This window comes from Amblyomma mixtum, chromosome 6, assembly GCF_055824585.1.
Source record: "Amblyomma mixtum isolate Tamu chromosome 6, ASM5582458v1, whole genome shotgun sequence".
NCBI classification, from domain to species: domain Eukaryota; kingdom Metazoa; phylum Arthropoda; class Arachnida; order Ixodida; family Ixodidae; genus Amblyomma; species Amblyomma mixtum.
In genome coordinates this window covers 159983759-160007025 of record NC_143017.1, presented here as the reverse complement: position 1 = coordinate 160007025, position 23267 = coordinate 159983759, and the positions used below count along the sequence as shown (strand labels likewise).

General features: G+C 47.9%; 1 protein-coding gene across 1 annotated transcript; it reads right to left on the bottom strand.

The window, feature by feature from the left end:
• Nucleotides 1-247: 247 nt before the first annotated feature.
• On the bottom strand, nucleotides 248-20888 carry LOC149340979 (leucine-rich melanocyte differentiation-associated protein-like). Its single transcript, XM_089549925.1, has 3 exons — nucleotides 20373-20888; nucleotides 12052-12312; nucleotides 248-1783 (listed from the first exon to the last, which is right to left on the bottom strand). Exons 1-3 carry the CDS (start codon nucleotides 20579-20581, stop codon nucleotides 1618-1620), a joined length of 636 nt encoding a protein of 211 aa, XP_089406051.1. The 5' UTR covers nucleotides 20582-20888; the 3' UTR covers nucleotides 248-1617.
• Between the last annotated feature and the right edge of the window lie 2379 nt (nucleotides 20889-23267).

Genomic DNA, 23267 nt, shown 5'->3' with positions numbered 1-23267 from the left:
TAACAGTATTAGAATTTAGTCAATAACTTTACTACTCAGCATGATTCACTGTTTTTTGACGTCCGCCAACACTGGTATTACTATGGTGCAAAAAGTTTCTCTTTAGCTCAGAAGCCGCATATATCTTTAATAATTGTGGACCTAAAAAAAAACCGGCATAGTTTACTTCAACGAGAGAATGGTATTTTGATCACGGCGACACTGAAACAGCAGTCTTTCAATTTCGCATAACGAAGTCAATCAAGCGTCCGCCTCGAAAAATACTGAATTTATTAGATGAATCCAAGATCTTTAAGTTTTACATGAAGCCTTTAGCATACACCAAATGCTTTAATCGAGTTTATTGGTGAAAACATTCGGAAGAATGGTGACAATGCTGCAGCTTACAAAACCCTGCTTTTGTACATGCTTTCGTGGATGATACGAAGTTATATAACATTGTCTGATGTACTGCCCACAGCTTCCTCTATCAGCCGCCTTCCTAATGTGAAAGGAAGCGGATTTCACTGCTGTGATCGTCTGTTTCTTAGGGACCTCTGTATACACGTAAAATTGAAACAGAAGTTAACAAGAGTGTGGCCAATATTTACAGGCGTGCCGTACGCAATGCCTTGGCCCCATGCAGGTTAACATCGTTATGGCCAGGTTACCTGAGGTCTTAGAAGAATCCATCAGTTGGCGAGCCTATTCTGGCGCCATCAGCCTATGGCGCACCAATTACGAGCAATCTCTGCAGAAATATCTCGATTTGTCAGCCAATTTATCTATGGCCACGGGCGATCCGTCGGCGCCACTCCAGAGTCCAGAATGCACTGGCGATGGGCTGTGGGGCACAACATCGTGTAAGGACTATAGAACAAAGTATGAACTGTTGTCTGACCAGTCCGAAAAATTACTGAACGGGGTCAAACTGAAGAAAAAAACCTTCTTTAATACCAAAGTTTCACACAGCCCTGGTGGTAGACCTTTATAAATTGCTTGCATTATCATCTGCCTATAATTTTTGCCAGCCGAGTAGCAGTTTAATGGCGCGCCGTCCCACGATAGTATACGGCTCCGGATAGCACTTGGTGTGCCTTGGACAGAGATGGAGGACGAGGTGCCTTGCAATGTTCGCCACGCGAGGTGCCAGTACCTACCCCACGCACACACTTCCCTTCGTCTTGCGCACCAAGTGTTCTCTATCTGGAGGTCACTGCATCACAGCAATTTTGAAATAAGTGCTGTCTATGACTTAATTAACGGCGCATCGCAAAAACTAAACAAAGCAAACAATGCCGGCGCACCAGGGCGCTGGTACCATGTAGCAGCACAGACAATCAGCCCAATATTGGAAATGTATCGACAAAGGCCGGCCCTACGAAGGACCGGAGTGAAACCATCCATTTCCAATACTGGGTCGATTACATGTGCCGCAAGGGGGCCAGCAGCCACAAACGAAAAGGCTACACGACTTCCTATCGCTTTACCAACTCCTCACGCCAGCAGTTCTAAGCAGCCACAGCCCAGAAGAGCTTCCGGCCTTGTTCTGTGGATCCAGCGTCGAGTGACTACACGAAAGTCCCCCTTCCACCGTGGTCCGGAGTATACACAGAGCACGTCCACCACACATGGCCATCACCGGGCCACTCCCCTGAGGCTGTTGCGCGTGAGCGAGGCCTCGTGAGCGTGCAGCATCTCTGATATGTGGTGTCCCACGGCGTGGGCCTTGTGTCGTTCGTCCGTGAGCACCGGCCGGTCGTCCAGGAACACCAGCTTGGGGAAGTGCGCGATCACGTAGAGTCTGCGAGAAAAGAACGCGACCTCCAATGGTCACCACGCTGGCTCCGCAAGAAACTTATATTTAAAAGCAGAAATGCATTGTGAGGCTTGTGCACCGCGCCTTTGGCAGACTTGTTTTTGCGTCCTCACTTCATGTGGAGCTGGCAGCCATGGCTGTATGGGCCTGGCCACGAATGACGTCTACACTCCATATATGGCCGCTAGGCAAAAGCCATTGGGAAGAAGAGGAAGATGTTTTGGCTTTATGAGGTTTAGTGTCCCAAAGCGACTCAGGCTATGAGGGACGCCGTAATGGAGGGCTCCGGATAATTTCCACCACCTGGGATTCTTTAACGTGCGCTGACATTACAGTACACAGGCCTCCAGCATTTCGCCTCCATCGAAATGCGACAGCCGCAGCCGCGGAATCGAACCCGCGTTTTTCGGGTCAGCAGTCGACCACCACAACCAGTGAGCCACCGCGCCATGGAATAAAAAAGATTAACTGTGGAAGAGCTTTTTCAGACAGCTTAGAACGACCACCCCGCGGCATCACGTAGATATGGGCGTACAGATTTTTATTTGAAGAGAAGTTCGCATGTAGTATACTTGTGTTTCATTTTCTTATGTCCTGCGCGAAAAAAGAAATAGTACGGTGTTTAAAGTTAGGTTACTATTTTCTTCATTTAGAATCGTTACTCGACAACCCCACAGCAATCAGTCTCCGTCCATATGCAGCTCTGAAGTTCGAATATGGAAATGCCAAGACGCGGTAAGTGCCAAGACGCGAGCTTAATCCTCTCCTGGGTTCCGAACCATGTTGGCATTAAATGAAACGAGCAGGCAGGTATATAGAACAGTGCGCAGGGACAGGACACAGTCAAGAAACACACAGACACAGCACTGACTGACAACTGAGGAATTTACTGCTTTGCTTGCAATAAATACAGAAAGTATCGTCTAAAATACAAAGAAAGCCTTGAAATCGTCATTTTGTCACTTCTGTCGTCATTGCTTGTCCAGATAACCCATTTCTTTTTTCGTCAACGTTAGTGATGGTGTGCTTACGCAGGTGGAACGATTCTTCTGAATGATGAACGCTTCGTATATCTCTCGCATGAGCTTTCGGGGGTATCTTCTCAGAATCTTGCAGCGTCGAAAGTGTGGAATGCATTCGCAGTCCGACACGTGTCCCGCTAGCTTGCTGCCATATCCTTTTTCGATGTTGCCGACGTGTTCCATGAGACGTATGTTGACGCAGCGTCCTGACTGCCCAACATATGACGCCCCGCATGACAAGGGGATCTTATAAACTACATCACTGTCGCATTCGGTGAATTTGTCTTTGTGCTTTGTTTTACAACGTGCTGTTTTTTCAGCGGCTTGGTTGACCATTTTGCACAACTTGGATAATTTGCTGGGCGCATTGAAAACTAAGTCCACTCCAGCTCGCGCCACCACTTTCTTTAGTGCGTGGCTGACACCGTGGACATATGGCATGACGGCTACCTTCCGCTCTACTTTTTGAGGCTTCTTGGGGTTCGGTCGCCGGAACTCTTTCAGTAACTTGAAGCCAAGGCTACAGATGAGGTCGTCCGGGAAACCAGCTTCACGTAACCGTGTCAGCTGTGTCTGGACGCTTTGCTGCTGACGGTGAATGCAGGATCTATTCACGGCATTCCTCAATGCGCCTGTGGCCACAGCTCTTTTTACCAGTTTCGAGTGCGCCGATGAATATGGTAGCAGGCCTTTTTTTTTTGACCGCGGTGCATAACACCAGCACAGATGGGCTTCTTCGACGAATAGTCGTAGATCAAGGAACTGAAGCTGATTCTCCGTCGGTAATTCTTTGGTCAGTTCAAGTTCAGCAAGACCTTCACAGAAGATCTTGAAGATGCCGTTGACAACGTCCTTGTGCTGCTCCTGGTTTGGAAGCTTGTGGATAACAAGGAAGTCGTCCACAAACCGGAATGTCCTCACGACAGCGGTATTAGCCAGAGTTTCTTGTAGTTGACGGTCTCGGCGAGCTAGCAGAAGGTCACTGAGAATTGGTGCAACGCACGAACCAATGCATACGCCTTGCCGTTGGATGTATAGGTCATCATTATGCTTTACAAATGTCGAACGTAGATAGAAGGCCAGCAACTCAAGGAATCTATCCGCATTGATTCCGCATTCATTCTGGAACCTTACAGTTCCCATGACATCGATTCCTTCTCTCACTGTCTCAAACAAGGCAGCATGTGGCAGAGTGTAATAAAGATATTTGATGTCTATTGAGAAGACACTCACTTTTTCCTGGCAGCCGTTCATGAGAAATGCGGAAACTTCTTCTGCCTTCTTGACAAGGAAAGGGTCTTCGACGGCGAGGAAGGAGAGCGATTCTTGCAGGTATCGTCCCAAGGGTTGCTGCCACGTTCCTCTTTCAGACACAATTACTCTGAAAGGGCAGTCATCTTTGTGGGTTTTTGCCGTGAAGAAGGCATTCAGGCATAAGCCCTCACTGTTCTTCACAGCTAGTCCTAGTTTTGTCAAGTTGTTGGCTTCACACAGTTTTAGGGCTTCGTTCCTTACTTTTTGGGGTTTAATCTTGTTCAGTTTGCGGAAGTTCTTTGCGATGGCCTGGCTTGCCTTCTCGCCAAAGGAAGCTGACGACATGACGACAAATCCTCCTTCTTTATCCGACAATAGAAGGCTGAGGTCCGCCTCCTGTAAAGACTTGGCCGTCTTGTCAAGGCGTGGAAAGGCTCTTTTCTTCGAGGCTCGACTTAAAACGTCTACCCCTTCGCTTATGCACCTGCTTACTTCTTCATCATCTCCTTTGCCGGCACTACTCCTCGCAAAGGAGAGCAGCTGAACTTTGTCCAGACGAGGTTCCATGCAAAACTTCGGTCCCAGTTCAAGCACTTGGCTTGCCTGGAGAGGCACTTGCGTGTTTCCAAGGACATGGAGTGTCTGCTTCGGAGGGGAGCGAGTGCCCTGTTTTGGAATTGATGCCAACACCTTTTTCCACAAAAAGTCCGTTACCTGTGACGCCGTGTGAAGAACAGTGAGGGCTTATGCCTGAATGCCTTCTTCACGGCAAAAACCCACAAAGATGACTGCCCTTTCAGAGTAATTGTGTCTGAAAGAGGAACGTGGCAGCAACCCTTGGGACGATACCTGCAAGAATCGCTCTCCTTCCTCGCCGTCGAAGACCCTTTCCTTGTCAAGAAGGCAGAAGAAGTTTCCGCATTTCTCATGAACGGCTGCCAGGAAAAAGTGAGTGTCTTCTCAATAGACATCAAATATCTTTATTACACTCTGCCACATGCTGCCTTGTTTGAGACAGTGAGAGAAGGAATCGATGTCATGGGAACTGTAAGGTTCCAGAATGAATGCGGAATCAATGCGGATAGATTCCTTGAGTTGCTGGCCTTCTATCTACGTTCGACATTTGTAAAGCATAATGATGACCTATACATCCAACGGCAAGGCGTATGCATTGGTTCGTGCGTTGCACCAATTCTCAGTGACCTTCTGCTAGCTCGCCGAGACCGTCAACTACAAGAAACTCTGGCTAATACCGCTGTCGTGAGGACATTCCGGTTTGTGGACGACTTCCTTGTTATCCACAAGCTTCCAAACCAGGAGCAGCACAAGGACGTTGTCAACGGCATCTTCAAGATCTTCTGTGAAGGTCTTGCTGAACTTGAACTGACCAAAGAATTACCGACGGAGAATCAGCTTCAGTTCCTTGATCTACGACTATTCGTCGAAGAAGCCCATCTGTGCTGGTGTTATGCACCGCGGTCAAAAAAAAAAGGCCTGCTACCATATTCATCGGCGCACTCGAAACTGGTAAAAAGAGCTGTGGCCACAGGCGCATTGAGGAGTGCCGTGAATAGATCCTGCATTCACCGTCAGCAGCAAAGCGTCCAGACACAGCTGACACGGTTACGTGAAGCTGGTTTCCCGGACGACCTCATCTGTAGCCTTGGCTTCAAGTTACTGAAAGAGTTCCGGCGACCGAACCCCAAGAAGCCTCAAAAAGTAGAGCGGAAGGTAGCCGTCATGCCATATGTCCACGGTGTCAGCCACGCACTAAAGAAAGTGGTGGCGCGAGCTGGAGTGGACTTAGTTTTCAATGCGCCCAGCAAATTATCCAAGTTGTGCAAAATGGTCAACCAAGCCGCTGAAAAAACAGCACGTTGTAAAACAAAGCACAAAGACAAATTCACCGAATGCGACAGTGATGTAGTTTATAAGATCCCCTTGTCATGCGGAGCGTCATATGTTGGGCAGTCAGGACGCTGCGTCAACATACGTCTCATGGAACACGTCGGCAACATCGAAAAAGGATATGGCAGCAAGCTAGCGGGACACGTGTCGGACTGCGAATGCATTCCACACTTTCGACGCTGCAAGATTCTGAGAAGATACCCCCGAAAGCTCATGCGAGAGATATACGAAGCGTTCATCATTCAGAAGAATCGTTCCACCTGCGTAAGCACACCATCACTAACGTTGACGAAAAAAGAAATGGGTTATCTGGACAAGCAATGACGACAGAAGTGACAAAATGACGATTTCAAGGCTTTCTTTGTATTTTAGACGATACTTTCTGTATTTATTGCAAGCAAAGCAGTAAATTCCTCAGTTGTCAGTCAGTGCTGTGTCTGTGTGTTTCTTGACTGTGTCATGTCCCTGCGCACTGTTTTAAGTTGAAAAATGAACCAACTGGCCCCGCTACTTCCCATGAGGTATATAGAAGCGCTTGAAACGACGGCATACACACTTAAAGCAATGTAGGGAAAACAGAGACCGTTAGCGTAGCAGAGCCGTACTAGCATAGAGTTATAAATTTTTACCGGACACCGGCTTCGCATGCGCAATGGCAGGGGCGCGGTCAAACAAGGCCTCTGCGCGTGCGCAGCCGGCGTCCGGTAAACTCTCTAATAACCGATTCTAAGAAAACGTGCGCCTCCAGTGCGTTCCAGCTCATGTTGAGCCCGAATGTAGCGATCGTACAACGGCCCTTAGGTACCTGTGCAGCCTCAGAATCATGAGGCTGTTTGCCTCGCCACGAAACGCGATTCTATCAAAAGGGGGGGTCAACATCTTCCTCATATACACGTACGCCAGTGCTGGGTCTCAAATCAATACAGCCTCAAAATATGTGTGTCAATTTAACTGACAATGGGACGAGGTTCCGTTGAGTGCACAATGAATTTGACTAAGTATAAACGTCGTTGTCAATACATCTTCCACAGAACCAGCTAGGTTCGGCTCTTGTTGTTACATGGCCAACCATTAGCAGGCAGAACCTGCTCGGCGGTGGATCGTAGAGTGCTTCTTTCTGACGACGACGATAACGGTGATCTTGTTTTAATGGCGCAAGGACAGCTTGACCAAAGAGCGCCACGGGTAATGTGTTTTCGGGACGCGTGAGCTATAGGGTCGAGGACCTTTTATTCCCCAGCATTTCAGCTGAGGGAAGGCCGAGCTGGGCGCCCTTCAATAAACGGATCGATAGCTCTCACGTGGCGACATCATACCGCACTCTGTCCGATATCTCAAACAACGTGCCCTCTTATTCTTTTTCAAAGTGATCGATGTAAAACAATGGTGGTCGTCTACTGTGTTCGCTCAGTTCTCCTCAGCGCTGTGATAGCAGGCAACACAAGCCGGTTATTTCCAGGAGTGGTTGTTACCGACCATAAAAACTGCTTCTGAAGCGTTGCATTTTGGGCGAGCTTAATGGATGTAATGAAATTTTTACCGGCTCACGACCAGCATACTGCTCCTTGCGACACACCACAGAGTTAATATATATAGTTACAACGATTGAAAAAAAATTCATTACTCGGAGCAAGAATCTCTCGTGTTCGTTTTTTTTCGAGCACCTTTTGTATTTCTCGTATACTTATTATCAAGACGCCTTTAAAAAGGGAGGCAAAGTTCAAGGGCCTTTATGTGGTTTGCGTAATGCAGGAGTCTTTCTTTCTCACATTCCTTGCTTCCTTCTTCATTCTCAAACTCCTTCCTTCGCTATTTCGTTCCTTACCTCTTTCACAATTGCCTTCCTTCCTTCCCTCCTTCCCTCCCTCCCTTCGTTCCTTCTGCGAATATTATTTCTGATGGGTCAATTACTGATTTTTTTTTTTCATTGACATAATGTGGTAACAGCGGTAGGCTTGTACGGTCAAACGTCACTTGGAGTTTATCCTGCCCTTAGACGATATATTCCCTGACAACTTCCAATGTCTCCCTACCTATTGTAAACTGCTGTGCCCCCCTTCCGAGGCCATTTAAAAATAATTTAGTTTTGTGCATATTAATTTTTTGACCCACCGTTCTGCTTTGCATAGGTACTGCCTTGTATAGGTTCTCGGTCACGATTTGAAATTTGTCCCCTGAGTTACTTAATTAGCAAGGCAATGCCATCAGTGAATCGGAGATTACTACAGCTATTAACTTTTATGCCCATATCTCCCCAATCCAATTCTCTGACTACCTACTGTACTTTTTTCCAACTGTGATTGTGAAGCTAGCTGTAAGACGCAGGCTTGGTTGCGGCAACTAACGCAGTGCTTGAACTTACCGATCAGCGTAACAGCTTATATTAGTCTCTCTCACTCCATTTGTCTCTCCAATGACGGAAATGTCAAATAGATTCGTGACTATAGACATTCACTTATTAAACTACGCAATTAATAAACGCAAAGCGGTCGAACGCCAGTGCCTCTAAGATGGCGGCGAACATGGCGCACACAGGAAGTTGGCTGGTGTCTTAGGAAGATAGAGATTTTGCGCATTGTTTATCAATAATTACTGCATACACATGGTGTATGCATACGCATAAACCATGCATACGCATACTGCATACTGCATACGCATTTGGAGACTTTGCTTTGACTTAGTTCCTGAAAGGCATCCAGAAATTACAACTTTGTTAACTTTTGGACAATGCAAATGCAGCCTCTGAAATGATAACAAAGGTACTGCTAATTTTTGTTGACGTTGAGTTATTCCCATAAAACAGCCTTACTGACCTACGCCTCACACCTAAAAGAATTAGATGAAGACCATCTGACCGCAAGAGCTGTGATCTCGAATGAAAAGTTGCTGATGGCCTCGTCAGATGCTATCGGCGAAGCATCTATAGAAAGCACATGGTGCGAAGGCGTTGTTTGGTTGAACAACCAAGTAGACTTGCTGGTGATTTGTGTAGCCGAGCTTGGCTGTACCCAAATGTTCTCGACAGAAGGCAACTGTGAGACGCAGTCGAGGTTGCAGCAGCTGACTGAGTAACAGCTCACATAACAAGTAATTAGGGGTTGATGTTCTCGGTTGATATATTTTTTTTTAATTTGGAAACATTTATCAGCGTTTACTTCATGACTCAATTTCCGTTGTTTTCTTTTTGGCGAATACTATTTCCGATGGGTCAATTACCGTTTTTGTTTGTTACGCTTGTACGGTCAAACGTCACTTGGAGTTATCCTGGCCTTTTTATCAGCACGAGCAGTTGCATTATCTGTAATTAACACACGTGCGGTTGTAGTCATCGGAGGCGAAATAATAAGTGACTCTTAAGGGCAGTTGGATGGGGAGAAGCAGTGCGGGTCTGTTTGCGAAGGGAATTTGTTTGACTTCATAAAAAATTTCCCACATAAAATTTCTTGCTGAGGAGGGGCTTGCAAAAAGCAAGGTCTTCCTCAGCAAATTGTTTTTTGCAGCATATCCAGCCGTTAGTTGCCAAGTGAGGTGGTTTAAGCAAAAATATGAAAGTTAGTACTCCGCGCAGTGCCGGTCAATGGCATTTAATTACTGTACTTTAATCAGAACGCTTTGTTTTAAGCTAGAAAATAATTTCGTTAGCTGAGCGCCCGCGCACTACTCCGGCGATACTCCGTTCGCGCTCTTCACTGCAGGGCACGCAGCCGCCGCAGCTAAGACACAGAATCAGCCATCCACCGCCGAAATGCGATGGTGCGCTGCACGGTTGCGAAAAACAAACGAAGCCACTGCGTAACAGGAACATCATAACACCCGCGTCATAAATGAAACTTAGGTCGACTAAAAATCAAAGTTCAGGTGCCCTTTTCAGTCCGGGGATATCAGAAAATTGAACCTTTCCCCCAACCGTTCCAAGCTAAGTCAGCACCACCACTGTGACCAGTGTTCCTCCACGTAAACAGTATAGAGCTCGTACTGTGAACATCCGAACCTACCCTTCTCTAAGAAGCGCACTTTGCAGTCACGTAGGAAGCAAAGTGAAAACTGCTCCGGAGGATCCTGCCATATGCTGTGAGTGAAACGGAGTTGGCTCTTTCGTTTGGCAGTATTCTTTGAGGAAGCACGTCAATACGAGCCAGCTGGTCGTTCTACGAAATCTGCGTCCAGCGCGGAGCCCTCTCAGCTGCCCACGGGACCCCCACACCGTGACGTCACCGCTGTCATGCCTCGAAAAAAAAAACGATAGCGAGAAGCCATCGCAAATCCAGAAATCGCAAAAGCATACAAAAGCTGCGCTGGATAAACACATTGATGAAAAGCATAACAGTCCAGAAAATTTTTTTTTTGCTCACAAACATTCACTCAACTTTCATATTAGATGGTGGTCACCCAAGTTTCACAGCGAACCGTTAATGACATGCGTACTTACCTACCTGCTGCCATGAAGCATGCAGGTTTTCGTTTAAGATGTATACACCTTTACCTTGCCAGCACTGCTCTCACGTTCCCATAGAGTAGCCCAAACAGTCAAAACATATTAGCTCAACGACCTTCACGTTTGCACGGCCTTCACGTAAATACCATGCCAGGGTCGTTCAGTGTGCCTAAGCTATCCGCCCGTTGATGGCGCAGTCTTATGCCCTGTCTACGCAGGACTGGATCATTTGGTTGGCAACCTGCCTCGAAGCCATACTACACGATTAGTTCTGTCTGGCGTTTTCCTCGGCGTGCCAATTTATTGCTTCTTTTCTTTTTTTTTTTTTTGCGCAGCCTCGCAACTAATCTACGGCGAGGCCTGCAGTCTTTGTTCATTGGGAGAACGCCTTTATCGGACAAAGTGTCGTTGAACTGTAACCGCTACGTTCACGCAATATGGGGCCGTGCTGAGAGCGACAGAAATGCATTCGTAAGATAGCGGCAGGTAAGAGCGAAAATCCAAACCGTTGGTGGCGTTAGGCGGCTCGGCGCACGAGCGATCGTGACTTTGGCTGCGAAGGAAACACGCGTGTTGCGTCGCCAAAGCACGCTCGTCTGAAGGACATCGCGTGTGTCACAGCTGGACCGGCAACGAATGCTGTACCATAGCCACCTGTGCATCGCTTAGGCGGCATGGAAGAGCTTGCAGGGCGCACACGTTTTTACAGGTCAGAAAAACGAAGAACTTCTTGGAGGTGCATTGCGTTACAGAGAAAGTGAAGTGGACAGGTTACGCGGCTGACACAGAGGCTGAGCCGATACCGATGCATCTGCTTTGAGTTGTTTTCAAACACTTCGGCCATTCTTTCGCCAGTGCACCGTGGTTTTGCCTGCCGGATGACAACGCTGTGACAGGGACGCGTAAGACAGGATATTCGGGTAGATGGGATCAGCGCTATGAAAAGGGTGATTGAAAAAGAAGAGAAAAACCACACCTTAACTTCTTTTGCTGGCCACTCAGTAACTCTAAGCTTGAAGATAGTTGGCACCTGAATATCGGTGGTAAAAGTTGAGAGGAGCAGAGAGGCAGCCAAAAAAAATGAATCTAAAGGAAAGGTGCACGGAGGAGAAGAGAAGACGTAGCAGTTCCGGAGCCGCCAATAAACAGCATGTCCGACGTTAACGGAGCACTGGGTGAGGCATGGCGGCATACAACGATTGCTACTTCGAAAAAATCTCTTGCCGGAAGTGCAACATTTTATAGCAAGGCGCATTATCGCTCAGTGCGAGCTACGAACTAAGTTCAGGGACTTCAGCTACAAACTGCACATGCGCATGGAGGTCAATGCAAGGTCGTGCACTACTAAGGTGAACACCGGAGCGCGTGAAGCTAGATCGCAGCTCCGCAGAGCGTCACACGCGAATGACGTTCAGTGTATTGCGCACCTGCAAGAAGCGCAAAAACTTCGGCACCTCCTAGCGCAGTCTGCGCCTGCTCGTTATTTCCCAAGTATCTACTATATGACACATACATGTTCCCTTTAGAAATGCATGAATCTGTATATGCGCAGCATACGGAGTCACCGCCTGCTTCGTCATCAGGACCTCGTCAAGTCGGTCGTGACACACTCTATGCGCATGCGCGTGGCGCACCTGTAGTTGGCGTTCTGCTCAGGCGTTCCGTTGTTGAGGAACGAGGGGGCCAGCTCGTTTCCCATGAGGCTGAGCACGCGCAGCTGCGGGCAGCTCCTGGCCAGTCCGGGCACGAACACGGTCAGGCTGAGCAGCCGGTTGTAGTTGAGCCACAGCACCTGCAGCGTGGGCAGCACCGGCACCACGCTCAGGCAGCTCAGGCAGTTGTGGTCCAGTATCACCGTGTGCAGCCGCTCGAAGTGGGACAGGAAGCGCACGTCCCTGCGACGACGGCGGAAGAGAACGCTGTCATTCAGCTGCAGGTGCTTTATGAGCACGAGAACCTGGTTTTAGCGTAAAACTTCACAGAGCTAGTCTAGAATAAGAGAGGCGACTTTCATCGTCATCATCATCAGCAACAGCGTGATTTCGCCCACTGCAAGGCAAAGGCCTCTCCCACGTCTCTCCAATTAACCCTGTCCTGAGATGACTTTATTGGCTGTAAAACTAAGACCCTAGTGATAATCTTCTAGTTAGTGAACTTCTCTATTGCTAGCACGTTATCCCAGTGTGGCCGTACAAGTTTATGGATTATACGCTAGCTGTAGGTCCAGTTAGCGCTTACTCAGGTCCTAGAGATTGTAACAGCGAACACACGAACACAGACACAAGAAGGAGGTGGCTGACACGGACACGAGCTGGCTAATGTAATCGCCTCTTTCTTGTGTCTATTTTGTTAGACACAATTTCTTCACACAAAATTTTCTTAGAATCTTAGCTGATGCATGACTGCGAGGGTCAGCGACCCACTCATTCCGGCTGTCTGGTCAAGAACAGAATGCTTTTTTTGAAGGATGGGGATAGCATGCGGATTTTCCGTATCTCAACTTCCTCCATTTCTTAGCTTAGTTCAGTTTAGTTTCTTGAGGTTTAACGTCCGAAGCAACTCAGGCCAAGAGGGACGCCGTAGTGAAGGGCTCCGGAAATTTCGACCTCCTGGGGTTCTTTAACGTGCACTGACATCGCACAGCACACGGGCCTCTAGAAGTTCGCCTTCATCGACATTCGGCCGCCGCGGCTGGTATCGAACCCGCCTCTTTCGGGTCAGCAGCTGAACGCCGCAACCACTGAGCCACCGCGGCGGGGTACTTCCTCCATTTCTATACGAGCAAAGATTGCCTTCATTAGCTCAGTTCCAACGTGACTTCTTTGCAAAAACATGGTGCTTTCACTTACAGGTGGCATACACCATTCTCATGGCCAGTATTAGTCGCCTGATTACTCTCCGCAGTCACACGTCATTTCATTAGTACAGGATACAGCTAAATGCATAGAAAAAAAAAATATATCCTGAGAAATATGAACAACTGCACTTTCGTTCCAGAGCCGTATTCACCGGCAGACCGGTGTGAAGGACAGATTGGCTATTTTGAAGTGTACCGCTGTCTGCTGGTTACAAGTGATAACTTCGCACGGTTATCAACGGTTGGCAAGTTGAGTCTGACCTACCGGAGATTTAGAAAAGCCACTGTCCCTCTCCACTTTTTCGCCTAACTTTTCCCAACACACTCTGGCCAAGAAGATAGTCAAAATAGTACGGCGTTGACTCCGCGCTATATGGGTGATATATGGAAAGCAACTATTGGTGGTTTGCGCTTCATTTGTGAGAAACTAGTGAAAAAATTAACTGTTTGATAAAGGTATACTCTGCAATCCGAATTTTCAGCTCAGCTTTAGGTACTGTTGAAGACGAAGCACTCCTCTCCAGTCCGCCGCCTCATGCACGTGGTGCCGACCCTGAATCTCTCCTCGGGCGACTCTTTTTTGCAGCAGCCGCCGTAGCCGAAGCGTGCCATATTCTTCCGCTCTCGTCGTACTCTCCTCCATCCACGGTTACCACCCTTCTACGCTCTCTCTCTCTGCCTGTTACGCCGACGGCCTACTTCAACGACACCGATGCGCAACCGAGGAAACGGTCGCTGAACAGCTGCGCTGTAAAATTAACAATAGCGGAGTTTACATAGCTGCGACAGAAGCGCGTCGCATGCCAGTTGGCGAAGCGGCCACTGCGATATGGCGCCATTTACATGGGTGCGCATCAGAGCTTTCGCGATGATAAAACACCCGCAATTCCCCATTCGCTTCGCTGCGACGCGCCTTCGTGCTTACATGCATTACTGGAAGGCGCATTCGCATTTCGATCCACCCTGATGTGGCACAGGGAATCCACTGCGGTTCCTTAGCAAAGTGAGACGTTTGCATGCCGTCGACACAAGAAAAACCGAACTTTGTCGCACTGAGCCCATATAAACGTCGCGCAATGATGCTGGCGCGAGAGACGCGTTTCCCGACCGCATAGATCTCTGCATACTTTTTCTGCAAGCAAAGACGGTATGGTAAGTACAATGTACAGGGCGCCGTATATAGGTATTTGAGAACAAAGTTACGCCCACACGCAAACAGACACAGAGGCTACATATAGAAAATTTACGTTTTGTATAAGTGGCCATACACACAATGAACGACATCATTCAATGAGCAGCCATCAGCAGCAATAACGCTGTCGAAACCGAGCGGAGACAGTGGTGAAATGTGTCCTCGGAATGTTAGAGGTTGCACGTTTCCAGAAAAGGGTCGTAGCGCCGAGACAGACAACACACAGAAAGCTAGACGGGACAGGCGCCTGTCCCGTCAAGCTTTCTGTGTGTTGTGTGGGTTTCTACGTGGACAGAGGCCACCAACCACCGCGGTTTCGAGCTTCGCGCGAGCCAAGGGCCCCGATCAGCCGTCACCACACACACACTGGGACACCGATGCGGTGCACTCAACCTCCGCTGGGAGGAGAGCGATTCGCCGCAAAGAAATAGGCCTCCAAGTTCACCAAGGAGACGTTTATTCACGTCGTCCTTCAGCAGTACACACGCACTCAATCGTCACCCCGTCCCGGGGGCGCGCGAGGAGCAAGGCTCCGCTGCGCGCACGAAGCGACTCGAGCAATGTGCGCCGCTAGCACGCCGCTGCAGGAGAATGTCCCCACTCAGTGCTGTGATCTCTCTCTCGTGTCGACCGTTGGGCCGGTTGCGAGAGAGAGTGGGCAAACAACGCACTGTACGCCTGTCGGAGGTCGCTGGACCCCGCTGGACAGGCTCGAGCCGCTGCAGGTCAGAGGACACGTGCGGGCGAGCTCGAGTATATCCACTGGTCCGAGCGGCAAAGGCCGGCAGGGACAAACAGTAGTACGCACCTTACGCTGTCTCGGAGGGATCTCTCTCTCTCTGGGCCCCGCTCGGACGGTCGCGCGGTGCGCGGCCGGTCAAACGGGTCCCGAAAATCCCGCCAAAAGGCGCCAATGGCAAAGGCCCTTGGGGAGCCGGGGCGGAGCTGTGGCCAAATGACAGTGATTAGTCACTTAGCCGCCTCTCCACCGCCTGAGGCGGGAGCAAGGGAAAGAGGAGAAACAACGCGGGAAACCGGCACAGCCGCGCAAAGGCAACGGCGGAAAGCCAGGATTCCCACAGTTGTCTGTCTCGGCGCTACAACCCTTTTCTGGAAACATGCACCAACTAGCCCCCCAACAAGTATTACTAGAGGTTGCACCGTCAACAGCTCCGCTTAGAGCCGCAGTGGTGTTTTGTGGGTGCCTGATAGACCCGCTCAACCACGCCCCGTACGTAGTAGTCCATTGGGTTGACATCTGGGGGGTAGGAAGCCACATGTTCGAAGTTACATATGATCACGGAAATTTTGGGTCATCCGTTTTTGAGTTGCATGGGCTGTGTGGGATGGTGCGGAATATTGCTGAAAAACATGACCCCCCCCCCCCCCTCCTTTCGTTCAACAGCAGTAATCTAGGGCTTCACAACTATGTTCAATACTTGAGCGTAAACAACGATATTGACTCTGGAGTTTGCACAGGAGGCATTTGGCTATGGTCAGGCAGCTTTAGTAGGATCTCTCAGGCAAGAACTGCCCTCTCCGCGTAACATAAGACCTGTACTGAAGGTCCTCATAACAACGCGTCTGACAGTGACCTCACCAACCTCCACCTCCTTGGCGAGGACCCTCATCGACTTCAGAGCATCCTCATCATTGATGCCTCGGACGCGGCTGATGAATTCCGGCGTCCATAGAGTGTCGAGCGCCGACAATGTCGTTTCCTGTGGGAAACAGCGTCCACGACAACCTGGTAGCCTCCAGTTCTTTCCGTACTTTGAAAACGAATGACCCGGCAACCTTCAAGAATGTATGATCTCTGAAGTACAGCGGCCTGCAGCCAAGGAGATAATGACTGCATGTCTCTTCACTACCTGATTCAGCCGAAGTTCTAACATGCTTACCCGCAACAAAAAAAAAAAAAAATGTAACTTTGAGGTACAGGTTACTGCGTCACCTTTAAAGTATCTACTCAATAACCTGCCGCACCCTGCATTTAGGGGGATCCCCCAAGGTGGAGTAGGTTTCAGTCACGCAGTAGTCATTAGCGTCCCCATTAGAGCACACGAAAAAAGAACTACACAAAAAAAAGCTGTACCGTTGCTTTTTACTTTTAGCCGTATGGCTGAAGGCGGATAACAATGACTAGTCACTCCTGCATGGAAAGACGACTACATGGCTGTTAAGCTGGGAGCTGACAGCCTTTATGAACTCCGAACGCTCTCCGAAATCGACGCTGATCTATCCACTCTCGAGAAAGTGCTTCCCGCACCTTGCCACACTGTTGCCCGCATTGATCTGGCCCGGTGCTGTTATCTTGTCGTTGTGCACACGTGCTACGTCGCCCTCTTGTCCTCGCATCATGTTTTCTTATTTTGTTTATTTTTTTCTGCCTTGGTTTCCTTTATCAGCCGGAAGTGAGGCAGTAGTCCCTGGAAGGGCTTCTGCGTGGTGGGGATTTTTCGCTCTTGCTTGACCCAAACTATTCTTCTCTTCCGCAAACTGACAAGGCAGCATTCTCGCGAAGGAGCCGCTAGGATATTGCATTTCACCACCTGTAAAGAATTCGTTCTAGGCGGGAATGTCTTTTTCTTCTTTATTTAATTACGCAGCGTGCACTGCACGTGACGATAGCCGAGGAAGACAGTAGAGATATACCCTCAACAATACATAAGCTGGAAGTTTTAATACAGGAAGTTTTTTTTTTTTTTATCGAAAAAATCTAGAAACAAGGTGGTTCTGGGCGCCGTAACCGTCATTTACGGCGGGCCCTTGAATTGTGCCCAGGGGAGGGAAAAAAAAGGTTGGTAAAACAAAAAAAAAACGGACAGAAAGACGAAAGACACAGGAATTAGGGACAGATGACAGATGGCGAGAAGTAATAGCTTTATACAAAGTACACTCGAAATCAGATGTTTATGAAACGAAATGTTATCGAAAAAGCTCCATTTCATCGCCGTCTTCGCATGCTGCTTGGCAGGTTTATATGCTGCGCAATTATAAGTGCGCGATTTATATAGTGCATCATTAGCTGTGCGTTCTAGATGCAAAGAAATTCACACTCGCATACTTATGACGGAGAGTGTAGTACATACAAAGATACAAATTCGCCAACGTGCGCACACGAGAGGAAACATGCCCAAGTTACAAACGAAGTGGTGTCCCCAGTTTAGTGTGAAAAATATATACATCTATGCATTCAGTCGCAAGCCGCTCAATTGGGGCGTGTGGTTTTGAGTCGTAAAGTTTTAGTGGATTTGAGCTAAAACAGCACCGTGCGCTATGCGGCGTACTGCGCTGGAAGCCTTCCGATCAATTTAGACAGTTGCACACGGGCGTGACTGTGTTCCGTCACCGCCTAAATGATCAAAACAACGAAAGAGCAAAACATGCACTGCTTTGCACGCTGCAGCGTAATATCGCGGGCTGCCTAAATTGAAACAAACATGACAGTAAGACCGCAGTACGGGTTTTTATTTGGCCACGGGTTCAGTAGCGGTCCCATTATTTTCTAAACATATTTACAGCCTTCAAGTCTCGAGTGCTTATAGTCTCACAGATGAACATTCTAGTAGCCTTTCTGCAATAATTTTTGCTCTCCATTTTTCAGCTCCCGTTTACTGAAAACCTTCGATTATAATTTGAGCTAGGCTGTCGCGTCCGTTCTTGGTGTCCCGTTCAGCAGAATAATGACGTAACTATTCCTCGATACGGGGAAATCGTCAAATGATAGAAACGGACGCACAAGGGGACATAGCTTACGCGAACAACTTATCGGAAGTTAACCTCATTAATCACGCTGCGCAGCTCACATTGTATGCCCTCGTATTTTCTATATCGCATCCAGCTGCTTCGAAGATACAACGGTTGTTGCCCGCCGCATTCATATGTCAAAGCGGATAAAGCAATCGTGTTCTAACTCGTCCAACTAACCTTTTTCATTCCATTGCATGGACTCGAGCATGACATGCATTTGCATTGTGAGGCAAGCGGAAGAAAATGCCTCTTATGGCGACAAACACTTGAGCTTTTATTCAGGATACGTTTTTCTGTCCAATCTTTCGCGTAAGCTGGACATCGTGCTGGTCAGAACGAACGCAGGGGAATCACTCGGCAGGCTTGCTGCGTATGCAAGCCTGTCACCGCGTGACTAGATACGCTTTGTAAACAAAAAGCAGGCCTGTTGCTGCCGCAGTCCAGGCAATGTAACCCATCGATGAGGACGCCGGTCGGCGCAAGACAGAAAGAAGCAAATGACTATATACCGCGGTTGACCTCTCTCATCAGCTCCCTTCATTATGAGCGCAAACTGCCCATTAAAGCATCGTTAGTCTTGGCACGTGACAAAAGTGACACCGGACCAACCGGTCGCCAGAGGAATTGAGAGGTGAAAGTGTTTGCAGTGATGGCCCTTTATGCGTTAGACAAAACAAAATGCCTCGCTTTATCACTGTGTCCCTGCAGATAGGTATCGCACGCGGCGATGGTTATCTCAGTCCTTCATTGTTTCGCGAGTCGTTGATAGCAGGCAAAGTTCTTTCGGGGTGGTTTCGGGTCAGGTAATTTATTCAGTGCCACGTTGTTGACGAAACACCCTGCCACTCGCTAAGGCCTGACTGTGTTTCTTGTCGTGCACCTTATGTAAACAAGTTTCATTCCTTTGCTGCTAAACCGTGCGGGGAAGAAAGGCAACGCATCGTTCGTGCGCCTGTATTTGTGTGTTAGACTTGTACCCCACCGTGTTGATCCCTTTCTTCTTGGCGCAAATCAGAATTCACATAGATCCTCCGGCCCACATTTATGCTTCAGGTTCACTCAATGTAAATATTTCTTCAGGATGACTCGCGCTACAGCAGTGTCAGAAAAAAACGCTACGTGAATAAATATGCAGAAATAAATTGCTATTCCAACCACGTCGTGCTCAGTCCACCACTTAACCGCGGTATTAGCTGCCTCTGCCCTAAATACGACGAGCGTGACTTCAACTATGCGACTGTATAGCTTATCTTCTATTAAGACTGAATGTGTTCCGAGAGTGGCCCATTTCAAGTGCTCCTGAGCGACCCACGAATGCCATAAACACACTTGTACATTTCACCACTGGCGGCCTGCGACAACAAGTGATCACCATTAAACCTTTTCTTTCAGCCTGGCATCACTTATAAAATTTTCCGCCGGCAGTGCAATGAGCAGTGAATGAACCTTTATGAAAAAGAAAAATTAATGAATTGTTGAGCTTAACGTCATGAAGCGACGCATGGGCTATGAGAGACGCCGAAGTGGAGTCATCCGGATTAATTTAAACCATCTAGAGTTATTTAACATGCGCCGACATCGCACGATTCAGGGACGTTCTTGTATTTCGCCTCCATCGAAGTACGGCCGCCGCGGCCGGAATCGAACCCGTGACTTTGTAATCAGCAGCCGAACGTCACTGAGCCGCCGCGGCGAGTTCATGACTAAGAGATATCAGCTCTGTTCGACTGGGCATGATGTCACCATACCATCACCCGCATCCACTGTCCTTTCTCAGAGTTGTACCCATTAAACAAAGAACAAAATAGAGGTCGTATTTTCTGGGGACTCCATTTACGTTGCACTATTTTTCCCCTTTGCTATTGGTAACTCGCTATTTTACATCACGTCCGGTGAACGACATTGCTCTTATATTGCTGTTACGTCAGCGGCTATCCCATTGACGTCACAGGCGAAGCTGCCAATGATAAAAGGCCAAAATAATTAATCGAGAAATTAATCCTCGCAAAACACGGGCCAAGGCTCTCTCTTGGCAGCAACGCCAGCAGTTGCAAAGCGCTCGGCTTTCGTGCGACGGATCAAAAGAGCAAGCAATAACGCGAAACCCGCAAACACGACGTGAAACGAAGAATGCACTCAACTCAAACACTTACGCGAGTCGGTTGTGACTCAGATCCAGCACTTCCACGTCGGCGGTGTACTTCTCGATGAGGCTGTACGGTACGGTCGTCAACTCCTCGTACGCCAGGCTAAGCTGTTTCCTCTTGCGCGCGTTCAATCCAACCACTGCATCGGGCTCGGGAGGCGTGGTCTGGCCGTACCGTCTCTGGGCCAGTCTTGGTGACATCTGCGCTGCGCACATGGCTGTAGCTCGACCGGCAGACTTGAATTTCACGACAGACAACCTCCGTGGTCCTCGAGCACTTCGTTCACTGCTGTAGCGTACTACGCCGCAAAGCTGTGCTTCAGTCGGTGCTGCCGAGGCATCCGTTCCGCACGAGGGATAAGGATGAATCCACAGAGAGGTCGTTGATAGCACTGGGCCAGCGTTAGGGCAACTAGGCGATCTTTCTTTCTTTTTACGCTAACCCAGGCGATTCAGCCTGGAAGCGGATGGCGAAAGATACGGGCGTTGCAGGCTCGGCGAGCGTGCTTGCACGGTGTGTTTTGGACGGAGATAAGGCAACAGATTGCGGGCGGGCTTCGGTTAGATAAGAAAAAGCTCGTGGAGCCTGCACGCCCGGCATCTCTATTATCAGTCAACCCTCATCGAGTGGTTTGCCGGATTTCGACCAATGCTACTCAAGGAAGTTCCGAAAAGATATCGCTTTTTGGGTCTCCTCATGGCTTTCCTTTGCGGGCATGCTCTGAATTGAAGTGGGGTACGTACACCACACGTCGCAATATGAGCGCTGCTCTTGTTCACTGTCACGCATACGGCATGTCCTTTCTTGTCCAGTTCCATTTTAACAAAGATCACTCACTCACTGATAGAATCACAAGGCATGTCAGGCGAGTTCTGTTAATCTCTCCGGTTTCGCAGCCAACATTTATCTGTGTCGATGACTCACGGCCACTAAAAGTTTCATTCTAGCTGGTCAGATATGCGCTTTGTTCTCATTCATTGTGGGCATAGCACGCCTGCAGCAAAGAAATACGTTATGCACAATGCGTTTCTAATGCACAAGCAAAAAGAGCTAAGAGAAAGGTGTCTCAAACTGAGCCGGTAATCGCAACCGCCCGGAATGATCGGGGCTCCATTATGCCCATGCTACAAAAAAAAAAAGCTATATGAAAAGGGTCATTATTGTAAAGCCTGCACCGTTAAAATTGACCGAACCCGGATAGAGGAATCTCCGTACACTGATGCCACCAGGGGATGAGATCAAGAACAGCTATTTTTGTCACAATATATATATATATATATATATATATATATATATATATATATATATATATATATATATATATATATATATATATATATATATATATATATATATATATATAGGGTGTTTCACCTATGACTTTCTTCAATTTTTAAAAATAAGCTATTTGAATTAGATGCGCGCTTTTTCTGGCATAGCATTGTCAGTGGTGTAGTACATCATAATGCAGCTAAGCCGTGCTAACTAGCAGGCTTGTTAACCCATATTTAATAGTTAACTTTTAAACTATTACCGTTGGGCTCCTTAATTATTGAGAGGCATGTAGCCCACCGTAAGTAATGTCCATATCCGTTTTTAGAATTTCGAGAACGCGATTATCTTCGGCGCTGTGGCCCAACAAATTTTGGCTATTTCGACGAGTTAGGTTCACTGGAGAGGTTGCTTTGCCTGCAAGCTTCTCAAACCGCATGCATTTTGGCGCGATGTAGGCGAAATTTGTTGGGCCACAGCGCCGAGGATAATCGCGTTCTCGAAATTCTAAAAACGGATATGGACATTACTTACAGTGGGCTGCATGCCTGTCAATAATTAAGGAGCCCAACGATAATAGTTTAAAAGTTAACTATTAAATATTGGTTAACAAGCCTGCTAGTTAGCACGTCTTAGTTGAATTATGATGTACTACACCAGTGACAATGCTATGCCAGAAAAAGCGCGCATCTAATTCAAATAGCTTATTTTTAAAAATTGCAGAAAGTCTTAGATGAAACACCCTGTATATATATATAATGCAGAAGAGGGACACATGAACGAAAAAAGTGGTTTATTTACGACGTTTCGGCCAGGGCCCGGCCTTCGAATGCGCAAAGCATTACCTGGCTTGCTCCTTAAATAGCATGGCTTGCTCCTCAAATACCTGTACTGCGAAAAGACATGTGACCAGCCACTAATATCTATTGACAACGTAAAAAAATGGGCGTGACGTCGTAAGTGACGCACAGTGACGAGGCTTACAGACTTTCAGAGTTGGCACGTGCTCCTCGCAAGCATACAAAATAGCATACAAGATTAGCGCTGGGGCATGCAGAAGAAACATTACAAGAAACATCACAATATTCTATGCAGAGCAGCCGTCTGACACGAATATTTCCGCAGCCACCCTGCGTAGCATACCGTAGGTCACGGAAGGCTGCGCAACATGCTGACTTCAACAAAAACAACTAACCCCTTTTCAACTGGCTGCCGGCCTTGCAAAAAACCGCGTTGTAAGGTATGCACTAATATGACCACTACCACATTGGCAAGAAGTACCGCGTCAGTCTTTTACTGTAAAATAAGAGGGAATTTCACTTGCTACAGTAGCAATGTTGTCTATCTGCTCGAACGCGGTTTGTTTAAGCTGCAGTACATCGGACAGGCTGAACTACCCTTCAGGTTGCGATTTAATAACCACCGATCACCTATCGCAGTATTATATAAATAAATAAATAAATAAATAAATAAATAAATAAATAAATAAATAAATAAATAAATAAATAAATAAATAAATACCCCATCTTCCGCTCTCAAGACATGTCGCTACACCCGACCACTCATTTGATAACATTACAGCAACAATACTTGAATCTGGCTTCAAATCTCACCATGGCAGAGAGGTTC